The 15,822-nt window shown below is 40.3% G+C and overlaps 1 protein-coding gene across 1 annotated transcript in view; it reads left to right on the top strand.

Annotated features, from left to right (window-relative positions):
• The window catches only part of KDM4C (lysine demethylase 4C), a 543,890-nt gene that overhangs the window by 287,114 nt on the left and 240,954 nt on the right, over positions 1 to 15,822 (top strand). Inside the window, exons 11-12 of the mRNA XM_089678131.1 lie at positions 3,627 to 3,991; positions 9,347 to 9,470. Of these exons, the coding sequence (XP_089534257.1) occupies positions 3,627 to 3,991; positions 9,347 to 9,470 (489 nt within the window). The remainder of the gene's footprint in view (positions 1 to 3,626; positions 3,992 to 9,346; positions 9,471 to 15,822) is intronic.

Genomic DNA, 15,822 nt, shown 5'->3' with positions numbered 1-15,822 from the left:
AGAGAAACCACTGCTACCATATAGAAAGCAAGGGTCCTCCTCTGCAGCATGCTGGCAGGGGATAGGCTTTTCTACAACTGTGTCTGCTTTCTAAACCTAAATCGTAAGGCTTTCAACACCATCTGTTTTGGTGCACCTGGTAATCCTGGTATGCTCAGAAACCTATTCATTTGTTTCAAAATGCCAGTTTCTCTAACTCAGGGGTAGGCAACCTTTTGAGCATAGGGTGCCGAATTTTTGTTTTAAAGAAATTGAGAGTGCCGGAGATATCTATCTATCTATCTATCTATCTATCTATCTATCTATCTATCTATCTATCTCAATCACGTAAGAAATAGTAGTAAGAAATTAACATTGAGCTTTAAAGATCAAGGGTAACTTACCCTTATCCCTAAAGACGTGTGCCGTGAGGTAAGTAGGGTAAGGTTGAAGTGAATATGCCAGCCAAGGACTTATGCAAAATCAACAGTTGGAATTAACATCCTAGATCAGTCACAATTCCTGCACCTTCACGCCTCAGATCAGTCATAATTCTTGCACCTTCAGACCCCAGATCAGTCCCAATTCCTGCACCTTTATAGCTCAGTTCAGTCCCGATTCCTGCACCTTCATAGCTCAGATCAGGTCCAATTGCTGCCTTTTCACACCTCAGATTAGTCCCAATACCTGCACCTTCATACCTCAGATCAGACCCAGTTCCTGCAGCTTTACACCTCAGATCAACCCCAATGCATGCGGCTTCAGACTGCAGATCAGTCCCGATTCTTGCACTTCCAGATTTCAGATCAGAACTCTCACACCTCAGATCGGCCCCAAAGCTGGGAGCTTCAGACAACAGATCAGCCACAGTGTATGAAGCTTCAGACCACAGATCAGCTCCAATGCATACAGCCTCAGACCACAGATCAGCCCCAATTTCAGTAACTTCACACCTCAGTTCATTCCCAATGCATGCAGCTTCAGACTGCAGTTCTGCCCAATTCCTGCAGCTTCAGACCACAAATCAGTTTTAGTTCCTGCACCTTCAGACACCAAGTCAGCCTCATGATATGATTTATCCGACCTCAAATAGAAAAGCAGTGCTCACAAAGCCAGTTATAAACCAGTGCTTACAAGGCCAGTTACAAGGCAGTGCTCAATAAGCCAGTGACAAAGCAGTATGTACAAAGCCAATTATAAAGCAGTACTTACAAAGCCAGTTACAAATCCGTACATGCAAAGCCAGTTGCAAAGCAGTACGTACAAAGCCAGTTGCAAAGCAGTACGTACAAAGCCAGTTGCAAAGCAGTATGTACAAAGCCAGTTGCAAAGCAGTACGTACAAAGCCAGTTGCAAAGCAGTACGTACAAAGCCAGTTGCAAAGCAGTATGTACAAAGCCAGTTGCAAAGCAGTATGTGCAAAGCCAGTTACAAGGCAGTATGTGCAAAGCCAGTTACAAAGCAGTATGTACAAAACCAGTTACAAAGCATTACGTACAAAGCCACTTACAAAGCATTACGTACAAAGCCACTTACAAAGCATTACGTACAAAGCCACTTACAAAGCATTACGTACAAAGCCACTTACAAAGCATTACGTACAAAGCAGTTACAAAACATTGCATACAAAGCCAGTTATACTTATGGCTTTGTACCTGGCTTTGAATATACTGCTTTGTACGTAATGCTTTGTATGTAGTTCTTTGTAACTGGCTTTGAATATACTGCTTTGTAACTGGTTTTGTACATGCTGCTTTGTATGTAGTTCTTTGTAACTGGCTTTGAACATACTGTTTTGTAACTGGCTTTGAATGTACCGTTTTGTAACTGGCTTTGAACGTACCGTTTTGTAACTGGCTTTCAACGTACCGTTTTGTAACTGGCTTTGAACGTACCGTTTTGTAACTGGCTTTGAACGTACCGTTTTGTAACTGGCTTTGAACGTACCGTTTTGTAACTGGCTTTGAACGTACCGTTTTGTAACTGGCTTTGAACGTACCGTTTTGTAACTGGCTTTGAACGTACCGTTTTGTAACTGGCTTTGAACGTACCGTTTTGTAACTGGCTTTGAACGTACCGCTTTGTAACTGGTTTGTGCACACTGCTTTGTAACTGACTTTGTATTTATTGCTTTGTAATTGGCTTTGTATGTAGTGCTTTGTCTGTGTACAAACCCAGTTACAAAGCAGTAAATACAAAGCCAGTTATAAAACAGTAAATACAAAGCCAGTTATAAAACAGTAAATACAAAGCCAGTTACATAGTAAGTAGACCAGGCTTTGTGAGTACCACTTTGTAACTGTAATAAAGTAATAGTTACAAAGCCAACAGCTTCATCCACAGCCATGGCTTTTCTGGCTATAATGGTCTCCACTGCTGTTTGAGTGAGGCGCACAACTGCTGAGGGAGCATAGTGGTCAGGGACAGCAATTGTACACTGATTAGAAAAGGCTGGCCAAAAACCAGCTGGGGCTGAAAGAGGAGGAGTGCATAATTACTATAACAATAGGAGAGCTTACTGGTCCTGGAGTGTCCCACTGCTCTCTGCACACAGATCAAGAACAGCAGAATCGGTGCCAGGGGGAGAGAAGTGGGTGATGTGAGTGTGAACCAACCTCACTGCTTTCCTGTGCAGCCATTGGCCTGCTTTCATGTGTGGGTTTTTGCTCTCTTGTGCCATCCCAAATGCAGCCATGTGCCACGTCTGGCACCCATTTCAGGGGTTGCTGACCCCTGCTCTAACTGGTGGAAACAAAAGTTAAGAAAAGTTTAAAGTATTGTTTGTAATTTTTGGAATTACAGCATTGGTTACTTCAACCTCACCCAGGGCACTCTAAAGAAGAGCAAGCACATGTGAGGAACTGAACTCTGGAAGCTGTGCCCAAAATGTGTGGGCAATGGACTAGTTAACAGTTTCAGTAGGCTCCATGAAGCTGACTTTTCCTTATTACTAACTTACCATACCTTGTTCTGTACTGTGTCTCTGTGTGGAAGTGGTCATTTTGGCAGATGCAGTGCTTTGCTTCCTCATGCCAGTGCCTCAGAAAGGAGAACAGTGAGCAGCACAGTAGTGACATCAGCAAATTTTACCTAAAACCTTCTACAACTAGCAGTCAGAGGCAACAATGCCATAAGGCTGTGTAAGTACTGGAGTGTGTAGACATACAGGAATCCATAACATACCAGGAAGTGCGCTGCTATTTTTCAGAAGGCTTTTAAGTCTTTAAATTTTTTGAGGGTACTGCCTTTCTAAATGTTCCATATAACATATGAAATCTTCACTTTTTTTTAATTCAGTTCCACTTTGTAAAATAATATCACTGCACTGTCTGATTTGGCCCTGGGAAACCTGGGGAAATATATTTTATTTGAAATTGTTAACAGGAAAGTAGATGGAACAAAGTTTCATTTAACTCTGGTTTTCTAACTATATTGGAAGGTACTCCTACTACATATGCTAACATTGCACCTTTTCACAGCTAAGGGTAGTGTAATATAACGTTCAAGACTCTATATTTAGTTTATGACTGACTGATATTGATCTTCAATCATGTATGGATAAGCTTCTGTGAATTGTGTATCTACGTTGATATTATCCAGTCAACGATGTGCATTTGATCTGTAATCAGAATGTTTCTGATTTATAGGTTCACTTTCAGCTGTTTCTCTGGAAGGAGATATGAAGCCAGAAGACAAGGGTAATCATGACCTCAGTTTGGCTGCTTCTGGCCTTACAGAACTATGCAGCTTTTTTGCCCCATCTGCTGATGTAAAGATAGAAGAGTGCACAAATTCAGGAGAGGAAATGGACCAAAAACCACAAGGACAGGAATTCCAAACATGTGATCCCTCTGAAGTCGGTAGCATAGAAAAGGAGGAGACAAGCAGCATCACCAGTGATGAAGAGGATGATGCCAGTGACCTTGAGATAGCCGAATGTGGCCTGGAACCTGGAGAAATTCCTTCCATGTTAAATGATGGGAAACGGATCTCTGAAAAGCCCAATCTATGTGTAAGAACCTGTAATTTCCTTCTCTTTATTCTTAATCTTTTTGAGCAGCCTTTAGCCGATCTTAAGCAGTATAAACGCTAGTCTCATTAATTTTTCAGCATTGGTATTATACTTGCTCATTTACTGAAACGGACAGAGCATTAATCACTTTAAACCAAGATGGATTTGATTGTACAGCCCTGACAGCCAGGCTGCTGTACTTGTAAAATTAGCAGCTATCAGCATAAATCATAGGTCTACAGTGAGCATCATGTATGACAGGTTACCTATCATGTGCATAGTGCTGCTATGATAAAGTATAAAGCAACACTTCAAAATCCATGTACAGCTTGTTTTCTCTTTGAATTTACAACTGTACGTTGGACACATGATTTCTATGGAAAAGAAGCAGGCGCAGAAGAAACGAGAGCAATCTCTGGGCAGTATGTATTTTTAACATCTGATTATACATCTTTTAAACTTTGCTTTGTGTATTTATTAAGATGATTTTAAAAGGCTCCATGACTGTCAGTTTGCAATTTTGTATTCTATTGATGAGATTTCCAAACCACAAACATTTTTTACACAAGAAAATTAGTTCACATATGCCTGCCCTTTTCTCTTGTAGAGTGACTATAATATGCATATTTTTAACTTGCATATGTACTATATATTTGTTTTACGAGTTTCCAATTTATGCCTTTTTTCCAAAATAGTATACAATAAGCTCAAGTTTATTTTTTCCATTGTATCTTAAAATTCTGTACCATTCAGAATTTAAAGGGAGTCGTTTTTAATCTGTTTTATTTCCTTTAAATATACACGTCTGCCTTTTTATATCTGTTTTATGCTATTAATTATATTGCACCTGCTTCAAATCTTTTTTTAAAAAATGAATAAGTGGTACATTATCCTACTGTTTAACCAGTTGAGTCCCCAGGCCTTTTTTACCCCAAATCCCCTTGAGTCCTAGGGTATTTTTTCATTTCAGTGAGGTTTCTGTTCTGCACATTGTATCTTTTAGATTTTGTCTACCATAACGTGTTGTGCATCATTTTTGTGAAACAGATGGAGCTTTAAATCGGTAGAAAATTTAGTTGCATATATTTTTATTTCCTTGATTTTTTTTTTTTTTTTTTTTTATTGGGAATAAATAGTAAAAAATAGCATTTTCTTTTAACTTTTATCTTTGCAACATTGATGTAATTTGTACAACCCCATATTTTTTACTGCAAAATATCATCAACAGTCTTCTGATTAAAATATTATTTTAATGTAAAGTAGCAAAATGGTAAAACTCAAAATATAGGGGTGAAAAATGGTTTGTGTAAATCGTTCGCATAATATTAAAATGGGATTAGGTCAGATTGACGAGCACCATTTAATAGGGATGTGCTGAAAACACCCCTTTCGGCCGTTGGCCGAAATGAAATATAAGCACTGATACAAGTGCTGAAAAAACCCCGCCCTTCACTACTGCCCGCCACTGCTGCCACCAGCCTCTTGGTAGTTCTCCGTCTTACCTGAGAAACCATCGATCCTGGCCCTCAGCATAGAGATGAGTGAAGGAAAGATGGCCGCCACTCATCTCTATGCCCTTGGAGGACTTCAGCGATGTCACTTCCCCTTCCGGACTTTTTTTTTATTTTTTAAAGCACTAGATCAGTGCTTTTTTTTTTTTTTTTTTTGATCCAATGCTTTACATTGCAGAGGAGAGATGTGGGGCCTTGTTGACCTCATATCTCTCCATAAAGAGGACCTGTCACTAATTATTTCTGTCACAAGGGATGCATTCATTTCTTGTGATAAGAATAAAAGTGATTCAGGTTTTTTTCTAAATTTTTAAAGGGACAGTGCAAAAAAAAAAATCATGAAATAAATTTAAAAAAAAAGTTTAAAGTGCCCCTGTCCCCCCCATGCTCGCACGTAGTGGTGAACGCATACGTAGGCCATGCCCACATATGTAAATGGTGTTCAAACCACACAGGTGAGGTATCGCCACAAACGTCAGAGCAAAAGCAATAATTCTAGCACTAGATCTCCTCTGTAACTTTATACTGCTAACTTGTAGAAATTTTGAAAGCATCACACATGGAGATTTTTAAGTACCGCAGTTTCACGCCATTCCACGAGCATGCAAAATTTTAAAGCGTGACATGTTGGGTATCTATTGACTCGCCGTAAAATCCTCTTTCATATTTTACAAAACCATTGGGGTATATATTATTTTTTTTTTTTTTTTTTTAATCGAAGTGTATTTTTTTCCAAAAAATGTATATTCATTTTTAAAAACTGCGCATTTCGGTTTTCGGGCAAGTGCATTTTGAATTTTTGGTTTCGGCACCAGAATTTTCATTTTGGTGCACCACTACCATTTAACACAAGTTCCTGAGTAAACATCAGTAAATCATGATGCCCCTGTGCTTGGGGCCATCAAAGAGAAATGCAGCCAAAGCTCTTTTGGCTGTAATTCTGCTCTGGATGACAGGAGTGCAGTTTGTTATGCACTACTGTGACCCATTTTGTGCTGACTGACAGTCACCGCTCTCTGCTCACAGCAGCGGTGAGAACTCCGCTATCAGCGGTCATGGGATTGCTGAGTTCTCACCTTTAGAGCTGGCGGGGGACACATGCAGCATTGGACCGATGCTGCATCCACCTAGGTATGTATGATTTAAAAAAAAAAAAAAAAGAAGTTTCCTATACTTCTCTTTTAATCTAGTGAACAAATGTATAGTTTTCTACACTACCTCAATAAGACAATATACAGCATTTTGGCCACTAGATGAAGATGACAATCATAGGAATTAATCTGTTATAGAGAATTTATCCAGACTGTACGAATGTGTGATGTTCATCCAGCGAATTTATAAATAGACCTCATAGTGTTTACATTTGCTTTTACAATGTGCCCCTATGGAGACAATCTAAAGGAGCATTAGTAGCCCAGGAACGCTTCATTTTTGCTGGCCCCCGGCTGTCAGTACCTGCTCGAGTGACGAGGGTGGTTGGCCGCAGGAGCTACCTCTAGGTGATTGAACACTGGCAAAAAACTTGCTAGGGCTGACCACAGAGCACTCTATATAACCCTGCCCACTCCATGGAACTCCAGTTGTTTTTTGATAGTTTTTCCTTTTTAAACCATTGTTTTATTCTATAACACTTCTGTCAAGATCTGGCTTTTTACTGCTCTGGGCTGTCTAGCAGTTTCTGGATCGTTTACCCTTGGTCTGTACCTTGGGGACCGTATCTGGACACAATGGGGACCGTATCTGGACACCACTGTGTGGGACATGCCTGTAATGTGTGCTTTGGGCATGCGATCCTGCATTAGTTGTTCACCTTAGCACATAATGCAACATGTGCAGTTAGCCACAGGGTGCTATACAGGTTTGAGGCTGTGGTCCATTTCTATGGTCCCTAGACTGTGAAGTCCCCTTTGGCTTATGCTCATGGGTCACAGGATAAGGTAAGAAGGGATTTGCCTGTATATTTACACCAGTTCCTGGTTTTTAATAATACAATTCTTTTGTGGTAACCGCTGACATTTTGTCTCATGTTTTTTGGCACAAGCAATTAAAAATTGGCATTTTTCTTCTTCTATTTAAATTTAGTCTCAGGAGGATGAAAGACACTTTCCCGGCCACCTTTTCTGCTGAGAACGCACACAGCATGTTGCTGCACACATACTGCAATCTTCTACAGGGCGCCCCGGGAACACAGTCAGCACCTTGGTTATAGTGGCTCCTATATCTGGACATGTAAAACCTCATACATTCCGACCTCTATTCCATCAGTACTCCATATGAGATCCCCTGACATAACAATGGCAGATTACAGGCACAAAGAAGCTTGGACAAAAGAGCCACTTAACATGCATTCTGCAAACTGGCCTACAAGAAACTCATACTACTGCTCAGGGTGATGGCTGTTTTCTTTTCCCAGAGCAATGTCTTATTATGACACTGCACCGATTATCTGACTTTGCTCCCTCTCAGGTACGCACTATGTAGCCTGTTTGACAAAAGCAAACTTCTCTGCTATTATGTTTGAATTCTTTTGAAAACTCTCAGTGCTTTTATAACCTTCAGTTTCCAAACTCCAAAACACTACATGTCCTATATTTCCCCAATCCTGTTCAGGATTCAGAAGTGGAACCTTATTTCCTTGAGGATCTTAGCCACTATGTCTGTTTGGAGTGTTTCCAAATTGGCAGCTTTTTCTTGTAAAGAAAAGTCTTTTCTTGTTTGGCACAAGGACAAACAGTTTTTTTTAGACCAAATTCTTCCTTCTTACCCAAGTTGGTCTCTTCATTGCCTGGATGTGTCAAAGGCTGTCTGGGGTCTACCTAAATGAAAGCTATTCACTCTCCCTCTATTCACAAGACTTGATTCCCTCTTTGTCCTACCTGTGGGCCCTTGTAAGGGGTATCTTGCTTTCTGCTCCGCTATTGCTAGGTGGATCAGGCAACTTGTTTCTAGGGCATATGCCCTTAAGGAAGGGATTTCTCCTTTTCCTATCAGAGACCATTACACCAGGTCTGTTGGTGTCTCTTGGGCTTTTCAGCATGTGCTTCTCAGATTTGTAAGGCAACCATCTGATCTTCTGTTTCCACATTCTTCAAGTTTAACAAGGTAGATGTTCAGGCCTCAGAATATGCAACCTTTCCTTACAAATTCCTCATGCTCCTGTCTTGATTGTGTTGTTGGGGTTTTGTAATCCTTATTTTCTAGTGGACCTGTAGGCAGTTCTGATTGCTATATTGTTGCCAACTCTTTAGGACAGCTGAAGTTGCCTGTAAAAAAAAAAAGCCTCACACACCCCTTTGGGGAGGCAATTAACAAATTTGTTTAGGATGTCACAAAAGGGAAGGTTCTTTTTCAATAGGGGATTCCAAAATCTCTGATGCCTCCACCTCCTCTAGGTGAAGATCACTCAATCTCTCCAACCAGTTTTTCAAAATTTCAAAAACCTCAGTCCAGCCCTTATTTTGGGGCTACCAAAGTATCCTTTCTTTTGTATGTTATTTTGCTTAGTTACTTGCTCTTGTCTGTTATTTTTACTTAGAAACTTGGATGATCATTTAGATGGAATTGACATTTTGCTTCTGCCAGGATATAAACATTAGCATAAGGATTTGTACCTTTCCTCTGTCGCTGAAATATTTGTATGTGTACAGTTTCAGAGCAGTAAAAGCAGAGATATGGTACTACAGGGTCCTATCTGGTATCCTTTGAGTTATTTTTCATCATTACTTGAAAAAGAGAATAAATGTTACACAGAACTTAGTTATCTTAATCCTGGAGAGCTTTCATTTCTTAAGTGTGATGTTGTTTTCAGTATTTCAGAGTAACAGTCTGGCTTTTTCTGTTTTAGAACACAACTTGGGCTGAAAATAATGAGAAAAGACCACAAAGAACAAAGAGCTGGAGACTTCCCTTGGGTAAACCTCCTTCTAGGTCTCCTATGACAGTAGTTAAACATCAAGCAAGTGATGAAGGTATGCTGTTTATAGCTTTTCATGTATAAGAGTGTGTTGATAGTATATTTTGTTTTATGTTATATTTTACATTTCTCACTGGTTCTGCAAATGAAAATTCCAATCAGTTGATTGCAATTAATGGTGCTGCAGCAGAGTCCTGTTTGTAATCTTCTCTTGTCACCTTTATGAAAAAAAGGATAAAACAGAGTTCATAATTACTGGTTTACAGTAGGTTGTATAATCTAGCTGGTTTCTACTGTAATTGTTTAAAGGCAAAGTAAACTATTTTCACAAGTATGCAGCCTGTTTTCCAAATGCAATACAATACACATAATTTTATGTTAATATTTTAAACATAAAGAAAAACTTTATAGGGGAATGCCCTAATATTCCCTGCATAACAATTGTCCATTTGTTGACCGTGAACTTTTTTTATTTTAAAGCAAAATATAGGACTATGTTAAAACAAGCAAGACCAATTTACAATCGAATATGGTATCTAGATGGGTACTGTAATTGTAAAAACTGTTCTGAACCTCTGTTTCTTTATAGTTGATAGTTAAGTCTGTCAGCAGAAATGGATATGGAGTGTATATATTTCTTAATCAAACATTAAAACGGTTGTAAAGGCTCAAGCTTTTTAACCTTCATGCATTCTATGCATGTAGGTAAAAAACCTTTTGAGTGCACCAGAGCCCCCAGCCCCTTCACTACTTACCTGAGCCCCATTTGAGATCCAGCTACGTACACGACAGCCTCGGCTGTTCCGGGTCTCTGCCGCCTCATTGGCTGAGACATCAAACGGTAGCCATTGGCTCTCGCTGCTGTCAATCACAGCCAGTCAGCCAATAAAAGAGAGGGGGTGGGGCCAAGCCATGTCTCCGTTTGTGAATGGGCACACGCAGTAGCAGCAGGAGAGGCTGCGGGGGACACGAGAAGAGGAGAATCCAGGCTGCTCTGTCCAAAACCACTACACAGAGCAGGTAAGTATAGACATGTTTGTTATTTTACACACACACAAAAAAAATTAACCTTTAGTATCGCTTTAAGGGACACAGAATTAAGTAATTTAGGTGCCTTGATTTATTCAAGAGATCTGTAGAGCCAGAATGGGGGTCATTTTGCAACTTTCCAGACTGGCTGATCCTCAGCATTGCCATGCAAACCATATCCAAACCCCACTGAGATGAAGAAGCTGGGTCGGCCTGTAATCTGACCTTGAGCAGTAGGTTCTGCTGAAGGCACTCTACTAAATACCTTTGTGTAACATATGAGTCAGCTGTAGAGTGCTTTACAGGTCCAGGGCCATGGTACACCTGTCTAGTGGAACCCTGTCCCCATAGACTCCATGGAAGCGACATTTTCCCTGACTCCGGCATCTGTATCTTCAGTTTGCCTTTGTGGGAACTGCTGGGGCTCTCAGGACTTCAGTTGTGATAAGTTTGGGCTTTTGGCCCTGGTGGGGAGCCTAATGGATGCTCTTGTTCTTCCTTTAATGGGTGAACATACTGGGCTGCAGCTGCAATACTGTTGGTTGCAAAGCCAGTGATCAGAAGAGGAGTTGTGCCATAACTGAATTTGATGCTCTAGTGGCCCTCTACCGTGGCCGTGTAAGCTGTTTGGTCCTTACTGCTCCTGCATGAGGCTCTTTCTAGGGTTATGATTGTGCATACGTGCACCATTTTACAGTGTGCTCAGAGACCTTCTTGCCTTCCTATTACCTCCCTTGCCAGTCCACACTTCCCTGATACTCTGGACCTTTGGGCTCCTTGCTACCTCACGGTGACCTGGACAGATGGCATTACCCTTACTGATCAAGCATCAGTTTGTGAGTTTACCTTATGAGGGATCCTTCACTTGTATACCTAGAATGTTAGCCCATAAGCACAACAGCAGTGGTCCTGGGGGCCTTAGGGATTTACGATCCTCTAACAGTGATGGTGGGTCTTGTAGTGTACTCCCGAAGGGACCTGACAGCGATTGCCTGGACCACTGTTTCCTGCCTGGATCCACAGCACTCCTCAGTCTTCTTTAACCACATCAGGGGTAACTGCCTCTCCTGTTTATGAGTTTATGGGGAAAATTACAGTCATTTTAGCTGACTTAGAATACAGGGGCGTGCAAGGAAACCCTCTGCTCCACCCTGCTGCAAGTTGTCAAGTGTAATAGTGCCCCTGCAAAGATTGGTGGACCTCTACACTGCTCTGGTGCAGTTAATCTCTCAAGGGGTAATAGCTATTGTCCAGAAAGAAAAAAGTTCAAGGCAAAAGGGGGCGTCCTCCCCATACTTGATCTAAACAACACCTTCTCCTGGGTACAGAAATCAAAAATGGAATCTGCCAGGTCAGTCTTTGCTTCCATGTATTTGAGAAACCTTTTGGCGTCTGTGGACCTACTCACATGTGTCCATCTTCCCGGCCACCCTCTCAATCAAAGTTTCCTTCATTTTGCTGCAGGTCACACACCATTTCCAATTTGTTGCCCTTCCTTTTAATTTGTCCCTTGTGCCTTGAGTTTTCACCAAAGTGCTAGGTTCTATCAGCCAATGTCCAACAGACTGTCCAGACACTCCATTTCTACGTTTGAGCTCTACAGTTCTGGATTCAGCCAACCCTACGCTTTTGCATTTGTATGTGTGTTTGTCGTGTTGTTCAATTGGGATACTTTTGTTAGTTGCTCATTCAGTTTGGTTGTTTTTATCTGTCAGTCAGTTACATCTTTTTGTATCTGCAGACATGTTTCTGTCAGTACAGTTCTGACTGTCTGGAGAAGCCCCCACCCCCCGATTATCATTTCATGACCAGTTATGCATTTGTTTTTCCCGCTTTTCGTACATTTTGTTTTTCAGAACAGGTAACAAATTTTTAATCCACTTGACCTATAATTGTCCCCATGTCTATGATATTTATTTTAGACAGTGTATGTATCTGAAGTAGAAATCTGGCCCTGCTTATGGATGATGGATTTGGGCTGTTGGTAGACAAAAGAAGACTATGAGAAAGATCTTTCTATAGTCCAGACATAATTGTTTGACAAAACAAATATTTAATTAAAATGCCTAGTTAGGAACATAACTTGAAATTATAGAGCCTCATAATAAAATGATTATCCTCGGCAATAAGCTCTAATGAGAGCTAAAGACTAACATTCACATGGCTAAAAGTAACTACCATAATGGCAAGTAAAACATGCATTAATAGCTAACTCAATTGTGAAATAAAATTAGGGGCTTAAGAAAATTATTTCAATTAAAAACAGTGTGTGGGGGTGTATTTACAGCATATACTGACAGTGTGTGTATATAAATATATAATATTTTCTCATCATAATGAGATAAAATGGCAAATAGACTTAAAGTATAGTAGTAGTTTAGTAAACTGAACCTAATTTGTTACTGCCACATATTCATACCACATTGCTCTGCAAGAGTACATTATAATGATTCATGATTTACAGCATATTATGTAAATGATTGCAAAAACATATCCCACTGTAAAAGCAAATTACATCAACCAGCTACTGCACATTATATTACAAGCAAGAATATATAATATAATAGCTCATTAAATCACCCTGCAAGATCATAGGCTGTGATAACACAATAAATTGCCAGGCAAAATCACATTCTATCCCAAGATCTAGTCTGTGCTGTGGTATAAGATGCTGCTAGCAGGATAGGTTGATATACAAACCCTTATATCATAAATATTCAAGTGTCATCTCATATCTAAATTATAGACAATTTTATAGTGCAATAAGTTAAAGTGTCACAGTGCTTATATACACAAAGTGCAACACAGAAGTTCGTGAAAGTCCTTAAATTGACGAGTACATAAAAAATAAATAATCCACTAACTGATCTGAACTGCCAACCAGTCATCCAGTATATGAGCAGATCTCCAGCCACCACCTGATGAAGTGAACATTTACCAACAGTAAAGCAACAACACATGTAGCAAGTTCAACATGTTATCCTAGGCAAGGGTCACTTCAGGTAGTATGTACATCTGCTCCCCATATACCCCTCTGTGTTATACCCAGGTTCAGTAGCAGCTGCAGCAAATAAAACTGACACTGGAGCCAAGAAATACGATAATAGTGTAGTAGTTTATTAAAACTGTATCACATAAATAGCTTCCAGATAGTATAAAGCAAAAGAATAGGTGAAATGCTGTGTTGCCTCCAATCGGATGTCTTCAGGGGACTTGAAGATCTCTTTAAACTATCTGGATGCTATGTATGTAATTCAGTTTTAATAAAGTACTACACTTTTTGCCTAGCACCACAGTCTCCGCCCGATAAGTTTTATCCAATCTGACATCTTTAGGGCACCTGAAGATCTGTTTATACTATTTTGGATATCACTCAATTTTAATAAAGTACTACTTTTTTGGTGTGAGCTTTGCTTGCTGCAGCTGCAACTGACCCTGGGCATAATGCTGAGAAGTATATGGGGAGTGGATGCATGTATTACCTGAAGTATGTAACAGGAGTATTTTCCATGTGCACAACTGTAATGGAGGCATTTACACTGTTCACCAGTGGCCCCAATATATTTGTGGACAGTATAAATATCCTGATTACACTGGTTGACAGTGTAACTTACTCCATTAAATTGGTGGTTGCTGTAAATACATCTATTACATTTGTAATCTCCGGTAAAATTAGATGTTAGTGCTAATTATCATCATTGTTGCCATTGGTGGTTGATGTAAAAACACTGCTATGTTGGTGTGCAGCGACAGGATGGCCCTGTGTGCAGTGGTTGTCAGTGAAGTGCCCACAGTCTTTGGTGACATGAGTGAAGGGCTCCTACTCATTGCTGTGAGTGGGAAATTACCCCTGTTTAGTGTGGTCAGCGGCAGGTTAAAACTGAAATTGGCACTGAACATACTGATTCCTACACCCTCTGTGCTGGAATTGTGACGGTAGTGGCATGCACTGTCCACAGACCTGGAAGCCGACTTTTATTTGCCCTTTTAAATTGCCGGTTTTATTCATGTATGTATGTATGTATTTATTTATTTATGCTCTTTAACTCTGGCATTCAGTGCAATTAAATACCTTTACATTACACCCAGACTATCTGAATTAATCACTATATTATGTACAGCTTGGATTCTTCCTCATGAGTCACTTCTGTGCTGAACCTCTGCTGTGTACCAGATAAGAGATTTTACTGTGCAGTCAAACAGTAACTAACTAAGCTGGTTTTCTTTTCTGACAAGGAGTGAACTCCACTTTGTCTTTGACCCCATATCAACTGTGTTCAGCTTTAAGAATAACAGTGCCTATTTCTTTAGACCATGTTTCTGATGCTGCAGTGCTTCTAAATTTTCATACAGGGGGAACTTCTATTGTATTACTTTAACTCTAAACTAGTTTCTCCTCTTTCCTCGGCATTGATCTCAGAAAGTCATTTCAAATATGAAGCTTTCCTTACTGAATGGCTATATCTTAGATTATTTCACTGTTAACATGTACTTCATGCTCCTAGCGCATACACTGTCTCATGATTCTGAGTTCGCATGATAGCATCAAATAATATAAAACTGTAGTTTTATATTTACCTTTAAATTATGAGACTCTTTTGATTCTCTTATGCAGTGGTCTCCAAACTGCGGCCCTTTGATTGCCTCTATTTGGCCCTCTGGGTACTTTTCCTCCCCCTAGCACCAACAAAAAGGCACCATTTCTGACACTGACACCAACAGTGGGGAACCATTCCTCTTACTGACACCAACAATGGGGCATTTTTCGTTCCACCGACACCAATGATGGGGCACAATTCCTCTTACTGATATAAACAATTAGACACTATTTCTACAAATAATACCAATGATGGGGCACTATTCCTCCCTCTGCTACCAATGATGGGGCACAATTCATCCCACTGACAACAATGATTGGGACACTATTCCTCCAACCAATACCAATTAAGGGGCACTATTCCTCCCACTGACACCAGTGATGGGGCACAAGTCCTCCCACTGTCACCAATGATGGCGCATTATTCATCCCACTAATACCAATGATGGGACACTATTCTACCAACGAATACCAATGATTGGACACTATTCCTCCTTCCACTGACTACAAGCTTTATGTCATTTTTTTTGCTCCCACTTTTACTGGACATTTTCTACTGGCCACTCCGGCCCCCCTAAAGTCTGAAGGACAGTAAGCTGGCCCTTTGTCTAGAAAGTTCGGAGACTCCTGCTCTTATACACACTCAGAACCTTAGAGCTTGGCCTGTTTCACACAGGCTTCAGCTCGTATAAGAGCAGTTTTAACAGCAAGCTTTTACAGAGCTTTCAGCAAGCCTTGTTTAAGGTTAAGTTCACCTTTTGGACAAAAATAATAAATGCAC

Source organism: Staurois parvus, unplaced genomic scaffold, assembly GCF_062004578.1.
Source record: "Staurois parvus isolate SC_StPar_1 unplaced genomic scaffold, SC_StPar_1.0 ptg000198l, whole genome shotgun sequence".
NCBI lineage: Eukaryota > Metazoa > Chordata > Amphibia > Anura > Ranidae > Staurois > Staurois parvus.
Note: the sequence above shows the minus strand (reverse complement) of the source record. Positions and strands in the feature narration are given on the sequence as shown.